Genomic DNA, 21,217 nt, shown 5'->3' with positions numbered 1-21,217 from the left:
AAAATGTAATAGGTGAAATTGAAATTGCAATTGACGGGACATAGTGCATAAAACTGAAAGCAGGCGAATCTAGGGATAGGACGCCCGTTCGTATGATATTCAAGGATATCGCAGGGCCTACTGGCTATGCTAAGAGAAATATTATGTCGGGTCATGTAACTAGTGCTTTCGAATTAATAATTGACAGACACATAATGGAACACGGAAACGATTGCACTAAAACCGAGGCGCATCGAGTTTTGAAAAAGGACTGGACAATCACAGTTGCTGAGTTGCGTAGTTTTCTAGGAATTCTATATACCCGGGGCGCATATGAAGCGAGATAATTGAAAGCCTCCGAAAGATTACAAACAGATAAATTTGCGCTGATATCCGAAATATGGAACAGATTTATAAGTAATAGCCAGGCCTGTTACAAGCCATATGAAAATATCTCAATAGATGAACAATTATTTCCAACGAAAACCTGATGCAGGTTTACGCAATATATACCGAATAAGCCTCATAAATTTGGCATTAAGTTTTGGTTAGCAGTTGACGTCCAAACAAAATATATTTTGAATGGTTTCCCTTATATGGGGAAAGACGAAACTCGATGCTCAAGACAAAAAAGGACAAGATGACATTGTTTTCCTCAAATTTATATAAATCAGAAAACTGCACACTTACTGTGTATAAAAGTAAATCTAAAGTAAAAGTCCTCCTTCTAAGCACCAAACATACAGGTGTACGAATAGAAGATAATTATAAACGTGTTCCAGAAACCATTGCTTTTTACAATAAAACAAAGTATGGTGTTGACAAAATGGCACGCAAATATAGCGTGAAAGCAAGGAGTTTCCGACGGCCCCGTCAAGTCTTTTTCAATATTTTGGATTTGGCAGCGATAAACGCAAGGATACTATATAAAGAGTGTATCAGATCGAAAATATCCAGAAAGGAATTCATATTTTGTTTAGCTGAGGAATTAACTGAAGAAAACAAGCACAACTTTTGCCAAAGATCAGACGCTTCATTTCTGTCACCTTCAGAAGTGCGAAAAAGTTGCCAAGTGGATTATTGCAAAAAAAATAGAAGTGATAATTATTGTTTATATTGCAAAAAGATCGTATGCGGAAAATGCACAAACAATATTCAGTATATTTGCAAAAAATGTGCTCAATAGATATGATTAGCCTCTAGTGTTAATATTATTGTTATTTTTTTAGTGATAATTTAAAAAAAGGACTTTTTATTTATTAATAATTTATTTAAATGTGAAGCCTAATATTGTTCCTTTCAGATTTAATTTGAATAAATCGATTTTTTAAAGAAAAATGCGTACTTTCGTTTACCCGTCAATTTGACGGGTCCCGTAGAGATAGGTATACCACGTACAGATTTCAAAAATTAGAAAGCCTAGGAAAAAATAATTTTGTGTATAAATTCTTTAGATGAAATGATTAATTTACGATGCAAAATGGTTAAAATTGGTGCTATGGTTTTTGAGATATTTCGGTTCAAAGTTCGAATAAATGCACAATGTTTTTTGTTTTATATTAGTTTATTTAATTATGCACGAATATAATAATAGAAATAGAACGAAATGGATCACACCTAATTCGATAAAATAATATAAAACAGAAATTGTTGTTCGTCTATTATCACCTTATGAAACGAAAGAAACGTTTTCGGGCAACCTAATGTGCGAGTTTATGTGTGAGCTTACGTGTCGTTCGATACATCTTGGTATATTTGTAATTTGTAGTTTCAGTTTGGTGAGACGACGTTTTTGCTAGCAATTGGTAGAATTGAAACGTTGGTAAATGAGCTCTATTTTGTATAGTTGAAGCAATATTATTAATGAGATTAAGGAGAGCGACTGCGTAGAGCATTGTATACTTTAGCCGACGCTTGTATCGAGATTATTAAAGTTCTGCAAGTAAGTTAGTCGAGTCAAGTAACTGTACTTAGTTAAGGAATAATACAGTTCGATTATAAAAGCAAATTTCTCAGAAGAAAATTGTATAGATCGCAAGTCAGTTGGTCATACTATTGAAGGCGAAACCAACATATTAGTGTAGCGGCACTCGACAGCAAACTTCCCAACGGTTTCTGTCCCGTGCCTCGCTACACAAGGACTCTACCTTGCGAACAGATGATTGCCAGATATCGATACACTCTCTCCGAATATTTACAGCGAGCCTAAGGACCCGCTATAAATCTTAGGATCCATGCAGCTAAGATTCTCTAAAGGAACAAATAGTCTTTGTCTCAATAGTCCCTACACATACCACCCACTACGGAAATCTGCTTTTCCTCACGTACAACGCTCCTCGCTAGCAACTTTCTCTCAAGGGCAGTTGTCATCTCTTTCCAACCACCAACTCACGATTTAGCCAATTAACAGCGACGTCCATTTCCCTCACTCTCTGAACTAACGCTTTTCTTAACGAATCCGATGATTCCGTATCCTTAGACACACCCAAGCACAGTTTTCCTAAGGAGCATCATCGCGACACAAATTCATTCTGTTCTGTTCTATCGCGAGTCGTGAGGCAAGTTGGAAGACGCCGATAGCGAATCGGAATCCCTCGACATCTGTGCAATCATCTCGACTCGAACTACCGCGTAAAGTATCGCGCCGAGGCTTGAACTTGTAATCTCGAACCGATATCTGTACTGTGCTTTCGGCGCGCTAGTGTATACCACAGACATAAGCAAAGAAATTGTTATTGTTAACGACACGAGTGATTCTTGTAGACCTATCACGTCCATCACCTCAAACTGGTGACCCTGACGTGATTTTTTTTAGTGTAAGAGGCGACAGTGATAGACTAGTCGCGGTGTGAACTGTAGTGTCCGCAAATCACACTATGGAAAAGGAGAGCAAACCAACTCCAGCCGGCGCTTCGTTGCGCGTGCCGCCATTTATGCCTACGAAGGCCGGGCTCTGGTTTTCGATCCTAGAGATGTATTTCGGCGTAGCCGGCATTAGCCACGAGGGCGAAAAAGCCGTAGCCCTCATGGGATTCCTCGACCCACAATACCTCGCAAAGATAGAGGATGCCGTGACCAACCTCCCCCCCACCGGCCAGTACGAGAAACTGAAAAGTGAGCTAATCCGCGTCCTGACAGAATCGGAAAGCCCTCACAGTTTTACAATGACCTAAAGAAACTAGCCAACCCGCTCGCGTCCGACGAGTTCATCCTAAACCTGTGGAGGAACCGCCTCCCAGACCGTATCAGGGAAGTCCTGGCTACAGTTGACGATACGAGCATAGAAAAGCTGACCAGGACCGCGGATAGAATCGACAATGCGTACGACTGCCATGGCCACCGCGCATAGGGTAGGCGCAGTCGCCGAGCCATCATACGAAGATAAAACCGACGCACTGGCTGCCGCGTTAACCAGCAGGGTGCCAGACGGAATGAAGGCTATGAGGAATCGACAGACATCGTCGACCACGAATACGCTCGAATTCTCTCACCCGACCCCGCCGCCATTCGCGTTCGTGAGATAACCCGCGCCAGGACGGAATGTGCTTCTATCATGCAAGGTTTGGCGATCGCGCCAGGAAATGTAACGCCCCTTTTAAGTGGAAGTCGGGAAACGACACCAGCCGTCCGTAAAAGCGGCAAACGACAACGGCTTGGGATCTCGCCGCATCATTATTTTGGACCAGAGAACGAAGACTTCGTTCTTAGTTGACACCGGTGCTGATATCAGTGTTTATCCCCGAAGCAGGCTATCCACGGACGTAAAGAAAACAGCGTATGAACTATTCGCTGCCAATGGGACGCGCATCGCAACGTACGGCACTTTAGCGATGGAGCTAAACCTGTCCCTACGCAGAGCATTCAGGTGGAACTTTACGGTAGCCGATGTGCAAACCCCCATCATCGGCATGGACTTTTGCTAAGCCATTACGGGTTGCTCGTGGACGCGCGAAACAAAAGCCTCACCGACACGGCAACCCGAATGTCATCGAGGGGATACACCGACACGACAGACGAAGTGTCCGTTAAGACCATTATCGGCGAATCACCATATCACCAATTCCTGGCAGAATTCCCGGACCTCACCCGCCCACCGATTTTTGGAAAAGAGAAGACTCGACACGGTGTGGTACACCACATCGAAACCACGCCTGGCCCGCCGGTCTACAACAAACCCCGCCGTCTTGCACCTGATCGACTTAAACAGGTAAAGGAGGAATTCGAGCTCATGATCGAGCAGGGCGTGATGCGACCATGCGGCGACTACCGTGCGTTGAACGCCCGCACCGTACCCGACAGATACTCACCGCCACATATCGAAGACTTCGCGCATCATCTGCACGGTAAGTGTATCTTCTCAAAGATCGATCTCGTCCGCGCGTACCATCAAATTCCGATTGCGCCCGAGGACATCGAAAAAACCGCGATAGCAACACCGTTCGGTCTTTTCGAAGCAACAAACATGATGTTTGGACTTCGGAACGCCGCGCAAACATGTCAGCGATTCGTCGACGAAATCACACGCGGGCTCGATTTCGTCTACGCGTACATCGATGATTTTCTTATAGCATCGGACGGCGAAGGTCAACATCGCGAACATTTGAAAATTCTGTTCAACCGCCTCAATAATTACGGCGTCGTGATAAACCCCACGAAATGCGAATTCGGCGTGCACGAAATTACTTTCCTCGGATACTCGGTAAACTCCGACGGAATTAAACCGCCGCCCGAACGCGTCGAAGCGATTATAAAATTGTCGAAACCCGCGAACGCTAAGCAGCTACGTAGGTATGATAAACTTCTACCGACGTTTTATATCGGGGGCCGCAAAAACACTCAAACCGCTCAATGATTTGTTAAAAGGTGCGAAAAAGGGCAACGCGCCCATAGAGTGGTCGGAACAGTCGGAAAACAGCTTTCGCGAATCGCAACGTGCTCTCGCGGATGCCACGATGCTGGCGCATCCGATACCAGGTGCGCCTATCAGCCTCTCGGTAGATGCGTCCGACTACGCAGTGGGAGCGGTATTACAACAACACGCGAATAGCGAATTGCAACCACTAGGATTCGCAACAAAATCTTTGACCCTCGCTCAGCAAAAATATCGATCGCGAACTACTCGCAATATACACCGCAGTCAAACACTTTCGACGCGCTTTAGAAGGCAGAAACTTCGTAATATATATCGACCACAAACCTCTTACCTACGCGTTCAGACAAAAATTAGAAAAATGTTCGCCGCGATAATTTCAATATCTAGACTACATCGAACAATTCAGCACCGATATACGTTACATAAAGGGGCTAGATAACAACGTAGCCGACGCTCTGTCACGCATCGAAGCGATAGGGAAGGCCGTGGATCATCAAACTCTCGCCGCCGCGCAAGAAAACGATAACGAACTAAGCGACATTGTTAACACCGGTACAACCGCGTTACGCTTAAAGAAGATACGCTTTTCTGATCACGACGCAGAAATATACTGCGACGTATCAGTCGACATTGTAAGACCGTACGTACCGAAATCCTCGCGGCGCGACGTATTTAATTCGCTCCACGGACTTTCCTATCCAGGGATACGTGCCACGCAAAAATTAGTGATGTCGCGTTTCATTTGACCGTCCGTAAATAAAGATTGCCGGACTTGGGCACGACAAAGTATCCCGTGTCAACGATGCAAGATCACCAGGCACGTATCCTCACCCGTCGAAACGTTCGAAACTTCAGCAGGTCGGTTCGAGCACATACACATAGATATTATCGCTATGCAATATTCACAAGGCTACCGATATTGTCTAACGTGTATCGACCGTTTCTCGCGTTGGCCTGAAGCCATTCCCATCGCCGACATGGAAGCGACAACCGGTTGCCTCAGCCCTCCTTTCTACATGGATAGCTCGTTTTGGCGTTCCTGCAAAAATAACGACCGATCAAGGACGCCAATTCGAATCAAACTTATTTAACGTACTGTGCCGGTTGCTCGGCATTAATTATCTACGCACGACAGCCTATCACCCCGCGTCCAACGGGATGGTAGAGCGTTTACATCGGCAATTAAAAGCAGCAATAAAATGTCACAATACGAGCAACTGGGTAGAAATCCTACCAATTGTTTTACTTGGCATAAGAACAGCTATCAAGGAGGACCTGAACGCGACGGCCGCTGAAATGGTTTACGGCACCGGCATACGATTGCCGACAGAATTTTTCGCACCGACAAAGCAACAGCCCAACTCGGAATTCGCGAACCGTTTAAAGGAGCGAATTGAGAAAATCAGGCCTCGTTCGATTACGCGACACGGCGACAAAAAAACTTTCGTGTTCCGCGAGCTCGAAACATCACCATACGTATTCGTACGCCACGACGCGAGCGGTGGCCCGTTACAACCGCCTTACGACGGACCTTATCAGGTTATACAGCGTGGAACAAAGACCTTCACCGTCAAAATAAACAATAAAAACGTAATAGTCTCCATAGATCGTTTGAAACCCGCTTTTATCGTATCAGACGACATTGAACAACAGCAACTAGAAACCAGCGCAGAAACCCTCGTTACGTTTATACCGCGTAAAACCACAACTACGCAAAAATGCCGAGCAGGCACAGCAAAGCGAAGATGACTCAGGAGTTCATCACACCACGCGCGCGGGCAGGAAAGTTCGCTTTCCTGATCGTTTTCAGGCGGGTCTGCGATAAGGTAATATCATAGGTCATAACTACTTGCGAGATGTAAGAAAAAAGATAAACGTTGTCACTGGTAAGGGGGTACTGTAGCGGCACTCGACAGCAAACTTCCCAACGGTTTCTGTCCCGTGCCTCGCTACACAAGGACTCTACCTTGCGAACAGATGATTGCCAGATATCGATACACTCTCTCCGAATATTTACAGCGAGCCTAAGGACCCGCTATAAATCTTAGGATCCATGCAGCTAAGATTCTCTAAAGGAACAAATAGTCTTTGTCTCAATAGTCCCTACACATACCACCCACTACGGAAATCTGCTTTTCCTCACGTACAACGCTCCTCGCTAGCAACTTTCTCTCAAGGGCAGTTGTCATCTCTTTCCAACCACCAACTCACGATTTAGCCAATTAACAGCGACGTCCATTTCCCTCACTCTCTGAACTAACGCTTTTCTTAACGAATCCGATGATTCCGTATCCTTAGACACACCCAAGCACAGTTTTCCTAAGGAGCATCATCGCGACACAAATTCATTCTGTTCTGTTCTATCGCGAGTCGCGAGGCAAGTTGGAAGACGCCGATAGCGAATCGGAATCCCTCGACATCTGTGCAATCATCTCGACTCGAACTACCGCGTAAAGTATCGCGCCGAGCTTGAACTTGTAATCTCGAACCGATATCCCATCACGGACCGATTGTCCCATCACGCACGTGTCCCGTACCCGCATGTGGCCAGGGCCACGTAAGCCTTTTCTATGAAACTATTCGATCGAAGGACCGACGATACATTGATGGGCCTGCCGGTACCTTGGCTCTCTCGCGACAATGTTTATGGCTACCCACAGTGAAAGATGAAATATACAAGTTCAGAAACGGGTATAATGTAAGAGTTAACAACCACCAACATCCATTAGCTAACCAACTATTCGACACGACGGATCAGATCCGCAGACTAAAAAGACAATACCCTTTAGATTGAAACATTAGATTCAACTAGAATCAAACATACTATAAACTATTATAATCCAAGTTACAGTAGCACGTCAAAAGAATTTACTTATAATTCTTAATGAGAGTTGATTATAAATAGTCAACCAAATAAAAAAAGAAAACAAAAATGTTTATGGTTCATTCGATATCTCTTAGGCCTTTCGTCCTCGATACTACAGTTCTATGAGATCATTTATAAATTATACAAATCGGAAGTTTACAGATCGTTCTATTTAACGTAAAGTTATAAAATTGTAAAAGAGAAGTTTGCGATCCGCAATATTCGAGCTATAGATTGTGTTATATTTTGAGCTTGTTCTTCCGTCTTCAAAGTAATTATTCGTTGATTTTCTTGACGCAATATGTACCAATTCTTTAAACTAGTAGAATTTGGTTTCAATAGAAATAGCCTCGTTATATAACGCACAAAGATTACCGTGGCTGATTACGTGTTTTTCAAAAGAAAATACTTTTCACTCTATCTTGTAAAGTTATCGGTATGTAACTGTTTCTTACTCTAGATTCCGAAATATTAATGTAACTTTTATTATTTACGGGCAAAGAAAAATCTAATTATAAGACTAAACGGTACTGGTGAACACCTAAACTCGCGTTTTACGCGTTTCGCTGCGCGTGAAAGCAGATCCTGGAAAGTTCTCGCCAGTTACTATCGTTCTTCGCCGGATAATGCCCGGCTTAACTTCCGGCTGTGCTTACGTTTTGATACCCAGCCCCCAATTAAACGGTCTCTACTACGATCCTAGTCTCGCAAATTCTATTATCTCGCAGCGCGAGTTGCCTCTGCTACCATTTTCACGAGTTTCATATGTTGCGAATATTTCCGGTTAGAACGTGTTTTACATGTTGTTTTCTTTTATATTTTCTTCTTATATCCGTTAGACCGGACTGGCGGAGAGATCGGTGTGAAACAATTTTCGTGAACTTTGTTGAAATTATTGTGTGATATCTTTTGCTGTTTAGCGCAAGTTAATTGTTTTTATTATCTTTTTAATCGCAACTGCTTTCTCTTTATTTCGAATCTCAGCGTTCCTTCTAAACGAAGACACATTGGAAATTTCAAGACAAATTGCAATTAATAAACTACTTAATTTACGCATAACTATCAGAAACAAATTCACGCGATAAATTGTTTTATACGCCATCGTTTTTATTATCATCACGAAGTAAGCACATATGTGGAGCTCTATATTTAGATGGAGAATATTTCCACGACCTCGACGTTAATTAAATTATTTCAATAAAATCCAAATTTCAATTTCCAAGTCTCTCTTCATCGGTTGGTTTTGATCTCGCTCGAAAATTCATCGCGTTTTATATCTTCAATGAAATTATTCACGGCGACATTAGCTATGAAATCAACGTGGCATTATTCAAATTCTCCAGGCGACAAAGTAAATGAACGAATTCATGCGGATTATTCGAGCCGACCTCGAATAAACGTTCGGTCAGAGTCAAAGAGTAAATTAAATTAACAGAGCTCGCGAAAGAGTATGACCGGAATGGATTTATTATTAGGCGGACGACCATTTTCGTCTGTCGACGTCGAAATTCTGCGACGCGTTAGTCGAATTTTTTAGATTTGCAGGAAACGATCACGCGAGTTAATATTGTTTCAAGCGAAGAATTATTATACGGGAATATGTTATCAATTATTTTCATACAGTTTAGATAATCCAGATTTCACGTATAGACGGAGCAGATCCCAACAACAGAACCTTATTTCTTTTAAGCTCAAGGTTGCCCGTTCTCTTTTTAAACGACGTTATAAACTCTTGTTTACGATTAAATTCATATACTCGTTGGTGCCTTTTTTATTTAAAACATTGTATGCGGATATTTGCGATCGTGCATAATTATTTTGTAAATAACGAAAATGAGAAAGAACTCGAGAGCCATTTCAAACATCACGTAGTTTCTTTTTTCTTAATAAAAAAGCAGATTTAACAGGATAGTACTTGCATTTCAGCTTTCATAATTTCTTAATAATTATACAGAAACTAATCAGAAACTTCTGCGTTATAAATCAAAGAACACGAAAACTGCATATAAAACCGAGATCAGCATTTTTATGAAAGAAGATCGTATGCTACGGGGCCGGTAACATAATTTTAACACTTTGCATATTCCCTGTTTGCTAAAGTATAGCGTATACAGGTGGAGGAGCCATAAACCCCGAACTTATTACAAGCTAGACTTTAAAGTCGAGGCTGAGGTTCGTTCTCATTAAGGCAAAGACAGAGCTCTCCGGGATTCGTTTCTCACGGGGCGAATATAAATATGGAATTAAGTAAATTCGTTCGGATACTTACTCGGATAAATTTGTAACGGGTTCGTATCCGGTTTCTTGACATGCTTCCAGCCGTGGTCGCCTGAAAGTTTAATTACTCCTTCAGTTATATGCACGCCACGACGTCGTGGAAATTTTATGAATATCCACCGGATCCATGCCGCAGGACATCTTTCTTTTCTCGTTACTTTCCCTTGGTCGGGAAACGACGGAAACGTTCTTCGTTTTTCCTTCTTTGATGCTCTTCGAATATTGCTCGAGATACGTAGCTCAAGGTGGTCTACGTTAACGTTGCCAGAGGATAACGATGCTTCAAAGAGAAGTTACTTTAACGATCTTCAGAACAGTATATTTCTCGTGACACTTTGATTTAGACTGATGGAACGCGAATTGTACGATATTCGAAGTACAAGTTCCATTTATATTTCGATTCGTCGTTCGACTGTAGATATTTATGGAAATTCGATCTATTTATTTTTTGCGATTGTGACCGAAAAAGAAAATAGGTCCGGTAATTTAGAATTGTATACGAGATGTACGAAACAATATTCAAGGAAAATACGACGCAAAGATCGTTTCTTTCTCAATTTATCGCGACGCGACACGGTGCAACTTTATTCGCGGCAGAGTAAAGAAATAAAAAGAAGAAAAGTAAAGAGAAACAGAGACGAGGGTGAGTAATTGTTTGCTTGCTGGATCTTGTTCGTTTGTCTTTTCCTTTCTTCGTTTGATTTCACTCGGTGTATCTTGTAATTTGCCTAGAGATAATGGTAGATTGATGGTAAGGGAGGAAGGAAGAAGCGACAGTTTCTTCGTCTCGGGATGCTTTCTTTTTTCCTTCACCGAGACAAAATTAGACAGATAAAGGAAACGTGTACCACTGTTTATATTTAATTAGCTTCTATACGCTTACAAAGGAAAGTCATTGCACTGGAAGTATCAAATTTTTGCCTATGTAAATGATAAAAAGTGGTAATTGTAACCCTTTGCGATACAATGGTTCTGCAGTTTTACGATCAATTTGCCACCAACAAAATACGCTATTCCATAAAATCAATAAAAGTAACGTTCCGCGTTACCTCTTGTTACGTTTTACAAAATTTTCTACGTTATTTAACCTCGCCAACTTTTATCGATTTCTTTACGTTTAATCACTACGTTTCGATCATTACGGAAAAAAAGTTTCGTAAAGGAACAAACAAAATTATTCAAATTCCATCTGTACCATCAATTCCATTAACATTTACGAACGTCATGTGTTAGAAAAACCAGGTTATTCGCATTTATTTACGTATTTTCGTCGTTGCACAAGATTTATTCGCGTCGTAATCATTGGATCGTAAAGAGAATCACGGATGAAAATTTTCCAAAATTAATGTACAATGACCGTGTATGTTTTTCGACGCGACGTCACGAGATACATATTCAACGATAATAACGGCGTGCTGGCCGTTGTGATAAGTTATATCGTCGAGTATAACTCGTCGCTCGTATGCACTCTCTTATGGAACTCATACAGACCTGACTGTCCGTGTTTTTTTAGCGAATTAGCGTCCGCCTCGGGACCGTACGTTATCAACGCGCCCATTAGGACGATTAGGATGACTTGGACGAAGAACAACTGGCATACTTGTTGCTTTCCACTCACTGAGTACATTGCCTAATAAAAGAAGCAAGGATTTAGCGGAAACTGGATAAATGTTTATTAACATTAGCTTTAACAACCGGCCACGTCTTAAGACGTCTTTCGCAAGCTGAACGTTATTGGCCGGGTACGTGTCTAAGCATTTTTTAAATCTGACCTTTGTTTATGAACAAATGCACCATCGTTAAAGCGATTAATGTTATTTACCGTAGATCGTTTAGCTACGCGAAACAAGCAATATTTGCTATTATTATCAGACCGTGAATATCTATGTAACTTCGATACAGGAAATTTAATTCAATTAAAATCTGTTATTTATTTATTTCACTTTAGATATTTTATGTAACTTTGTATACCATATTTTTCATTTGTTCGTTTGTTACGTTGCGTTCGAGTATGTTCCTGTATCCTTAAATTCGTCATAAGTGCATAAACATTTTACAGTCCCGTTATCATACGTAGAGCTGAGAATGTAAACGGTGTAGGTTGCGTTGCTACATAAAATAGTGTTCTGCGTTTATTATTATGAAGCATTTATTACATTTCTTCGAGTCGAGAAATCATTTCCTATAAGACACACGGTATTACGGATGTGGCAAATGTAGAGGGATTGTATGAAGGTAAATTAAATGATTGAAGGTATGAAAGTAAATTAAATGATTGAAGGTATGAAGGTAATTAAATGAGAGAGAAAGAGAGAGAAGAGAGATAGGATGCAAGAGTAGTATGATTGCGAAGGATTGCAGGATAGTTCCGGACATAATTCACGAATAATAATATGATTAATGATTAATTATTACAATTATATCTAATACGATGGCAGACACGTTGCTAACCGACTGCAAGTACATTTTTAACTACCCGTTCGTGAAGATATTTACAGCTTCGTACTATACCTTTTTAAAATCCATCTTTCCAACAGAGTTCTACTTCAAACAAATGTCATATTATTAATCCGCTCAATCATTCAAACGAATCATTTGATGATTCAATATTGCGATCATATTACACATTCTGTTTATCAGTTATAATGTAATATCGAAGTTTCGATACAAGACAGCAAATACGTTCCATAAACATATTTACATTATTATATTACGACCAAATTTATTAGCAAATGCAGATATAAACAGAAATTCTAATAAGCAAATGCAATATCCTCGACAATCTCAAACTATTACACGCATCATAGCTGTACATGCAATAACAGATCGAAATTTTCTCATAATCTGTTCATAAATATCTTCTGGGAATATACAACGATTCGTGAGATTGTACATATTTGGCGTTATAAATATAAAATGTTCGTCGTTTAGGATGAAAAAAAAGGAAATAATGCTTGCAATTATCCGAAGGTTTAAGCAGAAAAATCGCAAGCGCGTTACGATAGAAAACTCGATAATTCGTTAATCGTTTACAGAGATAATATTTGTAAGGCAAATTGCGTGCACGCAAGCGATGCAGACAGATATTGCTCGGTTTAATAATATCGTATGACGTTAAAGCTGAAATTTCAATCGCGTCGCCCCCAGTTATGTCACTCTCTATTTGTTTTTCGTTTTATCTTTCGATGTTGATTTTCTGCCGATAATTGCAAGCGGGAAACGCGCAACCAGCAAGAATGAAATTAATGAACCCCATACGTACACGCAGATGTTATTTCAGCGAGGATTTCGCCCTGTTTCAGGTTTTTTGCCTCTGAGCTAAAATACAGCTATTCGAGCCGATCAAATTTCTACGTTTTAGGGTTCGATCCTGAACTTTGCACGGAATAACCAAACTCGGCGCGTATTATAAGATTATACTATTAATCGTTGATGCAATAATGGAAGAACGAGGAAATGATTTGTATTAGATCGTCCGAAAACGTTTCTTTCGTTTTATAAGGAAATATTAGATGCATAATATTTTCTGTTTTATATTATTTTATCGAATTACGTATGATCCATTTTGTCCTATCAAAATAAGGATCACAACGTTCGACAGATTAGGTTTCATGTTTGTATAAAGATGTATCGTTGTAAAGGACGTGTCTGTAAAAGAAAGACACTTTTGGGACAATTTAATATTTTAGGTTTAGCGAGAAAAAATATCGAGAACAAGGAAATGATTGCTATGATGGCTATATGATATTTTATCGTATAATTGTTGTTTATTTCACTCATCGACTCCAATACTCGTATTTTGCTCTATATGGAGGAAATCGTAAACGAAAATTCGTCGACTTTTCGATTTCGAAATCGTTTGACGAATCATCTGTTAGTCAAAGAGGACGAGTTAACTCGATCCTTGAATTACTTGTTCTTTTGGATATCTCGCGATGAAGATAACTTGTTAATTTAAATTCTCTTAAGAAGAAGGGTTTTCCGCGAAGAAACTTCGTTCCACTTTTATCACGTAATTTTACACGTAATATCACGTTGTGCACATGCTTGGAAAAAGACTGATTAACGAAGAAGAAATCGATCAAAAGCTGCGATCATGCACCGAAGCAATTCGTATCTAAATTTCCCGATGGCACCGTCGTTCGCGGCAACATCGTTGAGGAAATATTTTTACCATTTTGATTTAGACAGCTTTGTAACTTGCGGCCGGTTGTAGAAAGCTCGTTTCACCCTTCACTGGCCGTCGATCAATTCATAGTTCTCGCCTGACGCGGCAGATTTTTTATTGTTTCGCAATTCCGTTTCGCCAAGAACAACTGTTCGTCTAAATGGAGCAGATCGTGTTCCCCGATGAGGCTATCTTAATTCGAATGACGTAAAAGAATAACTGTGCCGGGGCAAAGATCGATACAACGATGACTGTAAACGACGTAACGATGATCGTTGGGCGCGTGCGTTGAAAAGGATTCTTTGGTCGTTCGAATAAATTCTTGTCTTTCGAGCTTGTGAATTCTCTGAACGGTTTGGGGAAAGGATAGATATCGCAATTTCGCGTTACATTATTTAAGGTTTATATTTTATATCACAATAATTTTATAATACTTAATATTCTATAATACAACGCTATAGTCAATTTTATCAAGTTCCAAATTAAAAAAAAAAAGAAATAAAAATTAAGGTAAATATCTATCGATTTATTTTTGTTCACTCTCTTTATTTGGCAAGAATACAACCTAACACAGTCGCAAAAAGAAGTTCCAATTAAGATTTGCTCTTGGAATAAAACTATTTATTTCAAAACAAATTACAGCTCTATCGATACAATTTGTCCCGAAACGACGCTTATTACTGTAATAACCTAAAAATACATTGGTTTGGTATCGGTAACCCATGAAAACCTATTTCCCAATAAACACACGAACGATAGTTTCGTGATATACCAAGCGGTTTGTAGAAGAATCACACACAGAGGGTCAAAAGTATCTGTCGTGAAATCAACGATTCTCGGCCAATATATCGGTTCGTTCCCAATATTGTTTCTACGTTTCTACGATGGACAATCCAATTGCAACACAATTGATCCTGATTGACCTCGTCGTCTAAATTTCCCCAACGGATATACGCCATTCCCTTAATGACGACACGTTTGACGCGCGAACAGTGTCGCGAAGCTAACGTATGGCGTTTTTCAACGGAAGCGATCCGTTCGACAGAAACGTTATTATCCAGTCTTGCCCGGTGTTAATCGATTTCTCGTATAGTTCAGTGGGAAAGGGTCGTTGAAAACGTTCATGCCTAATATTTCATCGTAGGGCGTTTGGCCGGCGAACGATTTCTCGAACGCGTTGTTCGTGCCGTGTACTAGCAGTTCCAGTGATTAATTAACGCGAAATGAGTAGTGGAATTAGTGTTAATTCTCCTTTAAGTCGCGTAACACTGAAATTTGATCGAATTAAATCTTAGTTGGAATTGAACTGCGAGTGTTTCTGCGGATTCAAATACTTTGGAAAAATCTGGAAATTTCATATTTCAAAAAAGTAGAGTATCGTAGAACTTGCTATTAAATTCTTTCTGCAAAGATTCTTGAATTTTAATTTACTTTATTCTTTTCCTGCCAACCTTTTTCACGTTTCTCTGTTTTAAATTGCACGATATTGTTTTCGTTCGGCGAGCAAACAATCGATAACACGGAAAGTCAATCGGCTATTGTTATTACTTGTTATTACTCGATTAACTCGTAACCGCAAACTAACGTTCGATTGTTCGTCGACGATTCGAGAGGTGGTTTCTCGTCGACGATGCAAAAAGTGTCACGCGAGCGTCAAACGAAATACCAATCGAATGTATTAGGAATGAAGTCGTGATTGAACGATCCTATGTGAACAATTTCATACGGAATAACGAAAAGAGATGATAGATTTCTTTGTAATTTTCTGAAAACAACACGATGATTTAACTCGTCGCGATCGAATATTTTGTAATTAAAAACTAGCGTATCTCGTTTATTTAATTTTTGTAACGTAACGGTAAATGAACTGAACGATAATAATTATAATTTTGTAGAAATAATTTTTAATTGATGATATTCTAATCGATCGATTAATTTTAACTGTTCTTCCAACTGCCCAATTTTTTAATTTCCTTATTTAATAAATTTTTTTAATCGTCAAACACTTAGAGCTTCGTCGCTCGTTGTTCGTTCGATAATATCACGTTTAATCAATTTCTCTGTATTATTTTATTGCTCAAGCCCTAATGGGTTAAAACAAGGACAAAAGAAGATATCGCGAGCTATTTTTATTAAAAGTATAATAAGAACTTCTATCGTTTGAATTCTCATTATTTAAATGCTTTTATTGTATAGAAGATTTTAATGGCGCTCAGAAGCTAAACGTTAGATATTGTCCTCCTTCAATCGTTCGTACAATGCGGAGAAAGCAAACAAAAAAATAAATAGAGAGAAAAGAAAAATATCGATATCTGTATGCGAGGAAGCTCTCGAATTCAATGGAAAATCGACTAGAAAGGCTGAAAAACTTGCGTGATTCCGGCCAGCCGGAAAAATATGGTACTCGTAACTCAAACCTTTACCCAAAACATTCTTTTTTCCCTTGTTATTGCCATTTTGCTTTCTCTCTTTTGTTGTTCCTTTCTTTTTAAATCGCATAAAAATCAATACCCGACGAAAACAGGTATTACGTTGCTGTATGTTGTCGAATAGAATAGAGGAACTCGCCAACTCTTGATTAAATTGACTCCCCTTTTCTAAAAATTACTTTTTCCTATCTTTTATATTTTTTTACAACATGCTACAAAAAATTCCACGCCTAGAAAGCATGAAAAAAATGTTATTCTATCTGTCTACCCCTCCAGAGATATTTTTTCCCTAAGTCCATGAAACGCGTTGATATTTCAAAGATATTCAGTATCGAAATTAGCGTTGGAGGTACTAGTATCGATGGAAAACCAAATTTCCTTTGTCGATTCGCATAACAAACGAATGCCTGAATATCGGAGAACCAAGCCAATCCCTTTATCCTAATCAGCGTTAAAAACAATTCTTTGTTAACAGTAGAATTCTATTAACGACCGAAATAAAAAATTTGTATCAAATAAAAATGAAAAGCACACGATAAAATATAAGATGGAAAAGAGGAAAACAAACTATTATCCGTATACTCTACAAAAAAATCTCTTCGAAATCATTCGATTGTTCTGACTACTCTGTTAGTTCTATCGTTAATTCCATCCTTATTTACAAATTTCTCAAATTAATTGTTCTTTCGCGTTCTTTAAATACTGCAGCAGGTACTTCAAGGATATTCGATACGAAAATTAGTATCAAAGGAACCAACACCGAAGAAACACAAAATTACCTGTGTTCCTCGTTTTGCATAGCGAATATCTGCTAACACGTGGAAGAAACAAGCCAATCCCTTTGTCTCAATCGTCGTTCCTTTATGGCGAAAGGAGGGCAGGGCTTGATTTGTGAGCGACACAATTATTTCCACGCGGAAAACTCTGCCAGTGGAATGGGTTTCCGATGGAAACAGAAGCAAATCACGGCTGCAGACACTGCAGAGGATTATACGGAAGCTGCTTTCATAAATTATGCGATTTATCTTAGAGCTCGCGGATGCTTTTTTAGAATAACGATGAGCTCGAGTAACTAGCATCCGCCGCCCTTCTTTCTTCATTTTTTCGCCTCTATTTTTCGCCTCTAGTTTCGTGTCTTCGCAAGGGTTGGGTAAGGTACACGAAAATCAATTTGCTTCTCTACGAACCTCTCGGCTCACACAAGATATTTCCTTGACCGCACAACAAAGAAATCGAATTTCCTTTTTATTGAACGACCACACGGACTCGTTTAAATCATTCGATTTACCGTCATCCCCCTTCTTCTTCTCGTCACTTTCGCGTATTACGCCGTTGATTATTTGTATTTATCTAAATCAATTTGCTTTATCTTTGCCGGTAAGAAACTTTTACAACGAAAATTGCTAAATCATTTGGTAAGATATTTGAAGATTATTTGAAACGGTGTGGCATATTATAACAGACACTATGATACTACGATAGGCTATGATACACTTTACAATCGCCATAAAGCATGATCCTAAAGAGTTGAAAATTTCATTGCAGAAATAGAATACAGAAGGCTACGAAAGAAATTGCATTTTAATCCTGTTCCTTGTCTGTCAAAAAAACATTTACAACGCTTAATTTCCTTTTATGGGGTGTTTCGTATAGCTACCTTGTTCCAAATACCTTCTCATTAATGTAACTAACGACAAAGTAAATCTCAATTTAGAGGAAAAAAATTTAGCCTGAAATTTACCTTGAAAAATCTACGATACGCAACAGACTGAGAACAAAATACACAGTAATCTGCCTTTATTCGGTCATTAACTTATCCGGTCAATCGTTCTCTACGTTTAATCAAATAAACCTCTTCTACCAAACATCCAAACTACCGATCGGTTCTTTCGTTATCCACTTTGTTTCTACCCTTTCGACCAAACCGTCAAATCCACGTTGTCCAATGTAATCGATAGATTGCGGGCTTTTCTGCATATTTACATTAACGGACGCAGTTAAAGAAATAGAATTTAAATAGAAATAAATGGAAGTTAAACTTTATAACATTCTTATTTCCCCTTTCATTCTTTACACTCTCCACGTTTTAGCACAATCAAATTTCTCATAAACGCATCAACACCCGCAGTCTATTAATCTCGAACCTCGAGTCGGTTCGTCAGGGAATCTCCGCCGATCTTCCCTAGACACAGAAAAGAAAAGAAGACACGATTTCCGCGCACAAAACAGCACAAAACATGACAGTAATCCAACAAGAACGTACAACATGTTTATATAAACTACGTGAATTAGCGATAATTGGTCCTTTTACATAATTCTGCGTGGATGGCCATGCGGAGGCAGTTTAGTTCTCCAGAAATAGGCGGGTAGCAAGGATCCCACGACGTTGCGTTGAATTTCTCAAAGTTGAAGCTATGAATGCTAGATGCACTCGAGTTTATACGTTTTTGGGGATTCTTTGAATCGTATTCGACGACCGATCGTTCAATGATAAATTAATTGACTAATCGCTCTTCCACCTAACGATTTCCTTATTATATTATTTCTATATTATTTCTTTTGCTATATTATTTCTTTTGCTTTTCTTTCTTGTGAAGCTCGCGTTCGCTCCGGATCGTTAATGCAGCTTTCATCTCTGTAAACAGGAGATGATGAAACTTTCGAAACGAAATATTTAACGTCTTTTGAATCTTCCTTATTTAACCTTCTTTAGAATTTTTCTTCTCTTATCTGTAACTTTGTACGCTTATATTATATTTATTATGTTTTATTACAGTAATATCACGAGATTTACTTTGCATGCGAGTTCATGTAATTTCTTTTATTATGTTTGTTATTCTTTACGTAAGTTGAAAGTTTCTTGAAATAATACGCGGTTTTTACGGCAGAATTATTTCCCTTTGCCCCGAACGTACTTTATTAACATCGTACATGCATTTCCCTTCGTTGCGAACAATTTTCTAATTTTCTCAAGGATTTTTCAAAATTCTAACATTCCTACGACTTCTTCAAATCGTAAGGCTCCAAGGATCGTTCGTGATGCCATTTTCAAAATTATCTTTCTAATTCTCCTCAAATTTCTTGCATTCTAACAAACACAGGAAAAAGTCGCTGCCAAAAATTGTCAAATGACATTTTTTCACGGTCCATCTCTTTTCCGCGAATTCCAGCAGGTTTTTTTTTTAAGTCTTTCCATGGATCCGCAGTCGTGGCACGATTTACCGGAAGTGAGATTGAATCGAGGCAATCGAGCGGTCGCCATCGATCGAATCCATCGGTCTTTCATCGTTCGTGGCTAATTATATTCGAACCGCGACTTCAAATGCAGCGATTCAACGGGAGAATGTTTTCGACGTTTGTCAACGAGCCTCGAAATGGAAAAGGTAAACGCCGTTACTCGATATTTTTCATTTTGTTCCCTCCGTGCCAGATGTCTCTATCGTAATCGCGTTCTTCAATCTCATTCTACACAGGGTGTTTCTTTTGTAACTAAATATACTGGAAGCACGTCGTAAATGGTTGAAAATATAAGAAAGAATTATTACACGTAATACGAGTTTCTTGATACGAGAAAGAATACCGTGCGGTTTAAATAATGTTTGTGCTTCTAAATGAAGTTGATGAAAAGATTCCAACGTATTTGTTCAAATACACGGTTCTTTTAAATATTTCGAACGTAGTATTATACAATTTTGCTCGTAATATTAATCCTCTTTAGTGGAATTTCGTGGAATCACGAGTTTTTTTTTATACAATTTTATTTATAACGCAATATGTCGTTCGTTAAGGTAAATTCAATGGTTATACACGCTATACAAGATTAGTCACGCGATATACATATATTTACCAAATCGGAAATTGCGGATGGAAGAAAATTTCCAAGATAAAAATTATAAGCTCTGTTCAAACAGGCGCAGATGGTACGTGTGAGCGCATTTTTTATTTCTAGCATGATCAAATTCTCGAAAATTTTCGTTCAAATATTTGTTGAAAATATTTTTTACATTCTCTGTATCGACGCGTTAGTTTACCTCGCTGATAATTGTAATTATTTCCGTAGAATAATTCTTCGCTTTGTATCTCGTTGTTGATTTTCTCAAAAAAAAAAAGAAAAAAAAAAAGGGCAGCAAATAATTATCTTCATCCGTTGCTTTGATAAATTTCCGTTTCTGAAGAAGTTACATCGTTTCGTTTCTCTTGGAAACGAAACGGAAGCTCGATTTCTCCAGCGTAAAAGAACGTTTGGTTGGAAAAGAAAGGAAGGCGAAAGGAAATTAATGAAATTCTTAGCGACGCAGAATGCTTTTCTAACTGCAGCGCCATTGAGAATAGGTGAATTACAAAAGGGCCCTTTTAGACGCTTTTAACAAGTGGCCGAGAAGAATGGAGTTGCATTGCGCGTGTTACGAGAAATCCTTCCAAGAATGATTGCAAGTGAAAAGGTTTCTTGCTGCGAGACGGAGAAATTCTCGAGGCGAAAGAATACCGTTGCAAGATACTTGCGCGACGATGGCTTTTTACATATTTATTTACTTTTTTACGATACGTCCAACGACGTATCAAATATTGCTCGAGTCAATTCGCAAACGTTAACTCGCTAAACGATAATTCTACGAAATCTTCCG

General features: G+C 39.3%; 1 protein-coding gene and 1 long non-coding RNA gene across 3 annotated transcripts in view; one reads left to right on the top strand and one right to left on the bottom strand.

Moving 5' to 3' along the window:
* Window positions 1-21,217, top strand: part of LOC110119536 — an 83,156-nt gene that overhangs the window by 24,390 nt on the left and 37,549 nt on the right. The window lies entirely within an intron of this gene.
* The window catches only part of LOC100642458 (ammonium transporter Rh type A), an 83,535-nt gene that overhangs the window by 27,260 nt on the left and 35,058 nt on the right, over window positions 1-21,217 (bottom strand). The window contains exons 1-3 of one of the 2 annotated variants that reach the window (XM_012312237.3): window positions 14,170-14,339; window positions 11,487-11,625; window positions 9,988-10,047 (exon numbers count right to left, since the gene is read on the bottom strand). In XM_012312237.3, coding sequence (XP_012167627.1) covers window positions 9,988-10,047; window positions 11,487-11,625; window positions 14,170-14,172 — 202 coding nt within the window. In that variant the 5' untranslated portion in view covers window positions 14,173-14,339. Of the gene's footprint in view, window positions 1-9,987; window positions 10,048-11,486; window positions 11,626-14,169; window positions 14,340-21,217 lie in introns of those variants that run through there. The other variant, XM_020864346.2, reaches the window with a different exon arrangement.

Source organism: Bombus terrestris, chromosome 9 (genome assembly GCF_910591885.1).
Source record: "Bombus terrestris chromosome 9, iyBomTerr1.2, whole genome shotgun sequence".
Lineage (NCBI taxonomy): Eukaryota > Metazoa > Arthropoda > Insecta > Hymenoptera > Apidae > Bombus > Bombus terrestris.
Note: the sequence above shows the minus strand (reverse complement) of the source record. Positions and strands in the feature narration are given on the sequence as shown.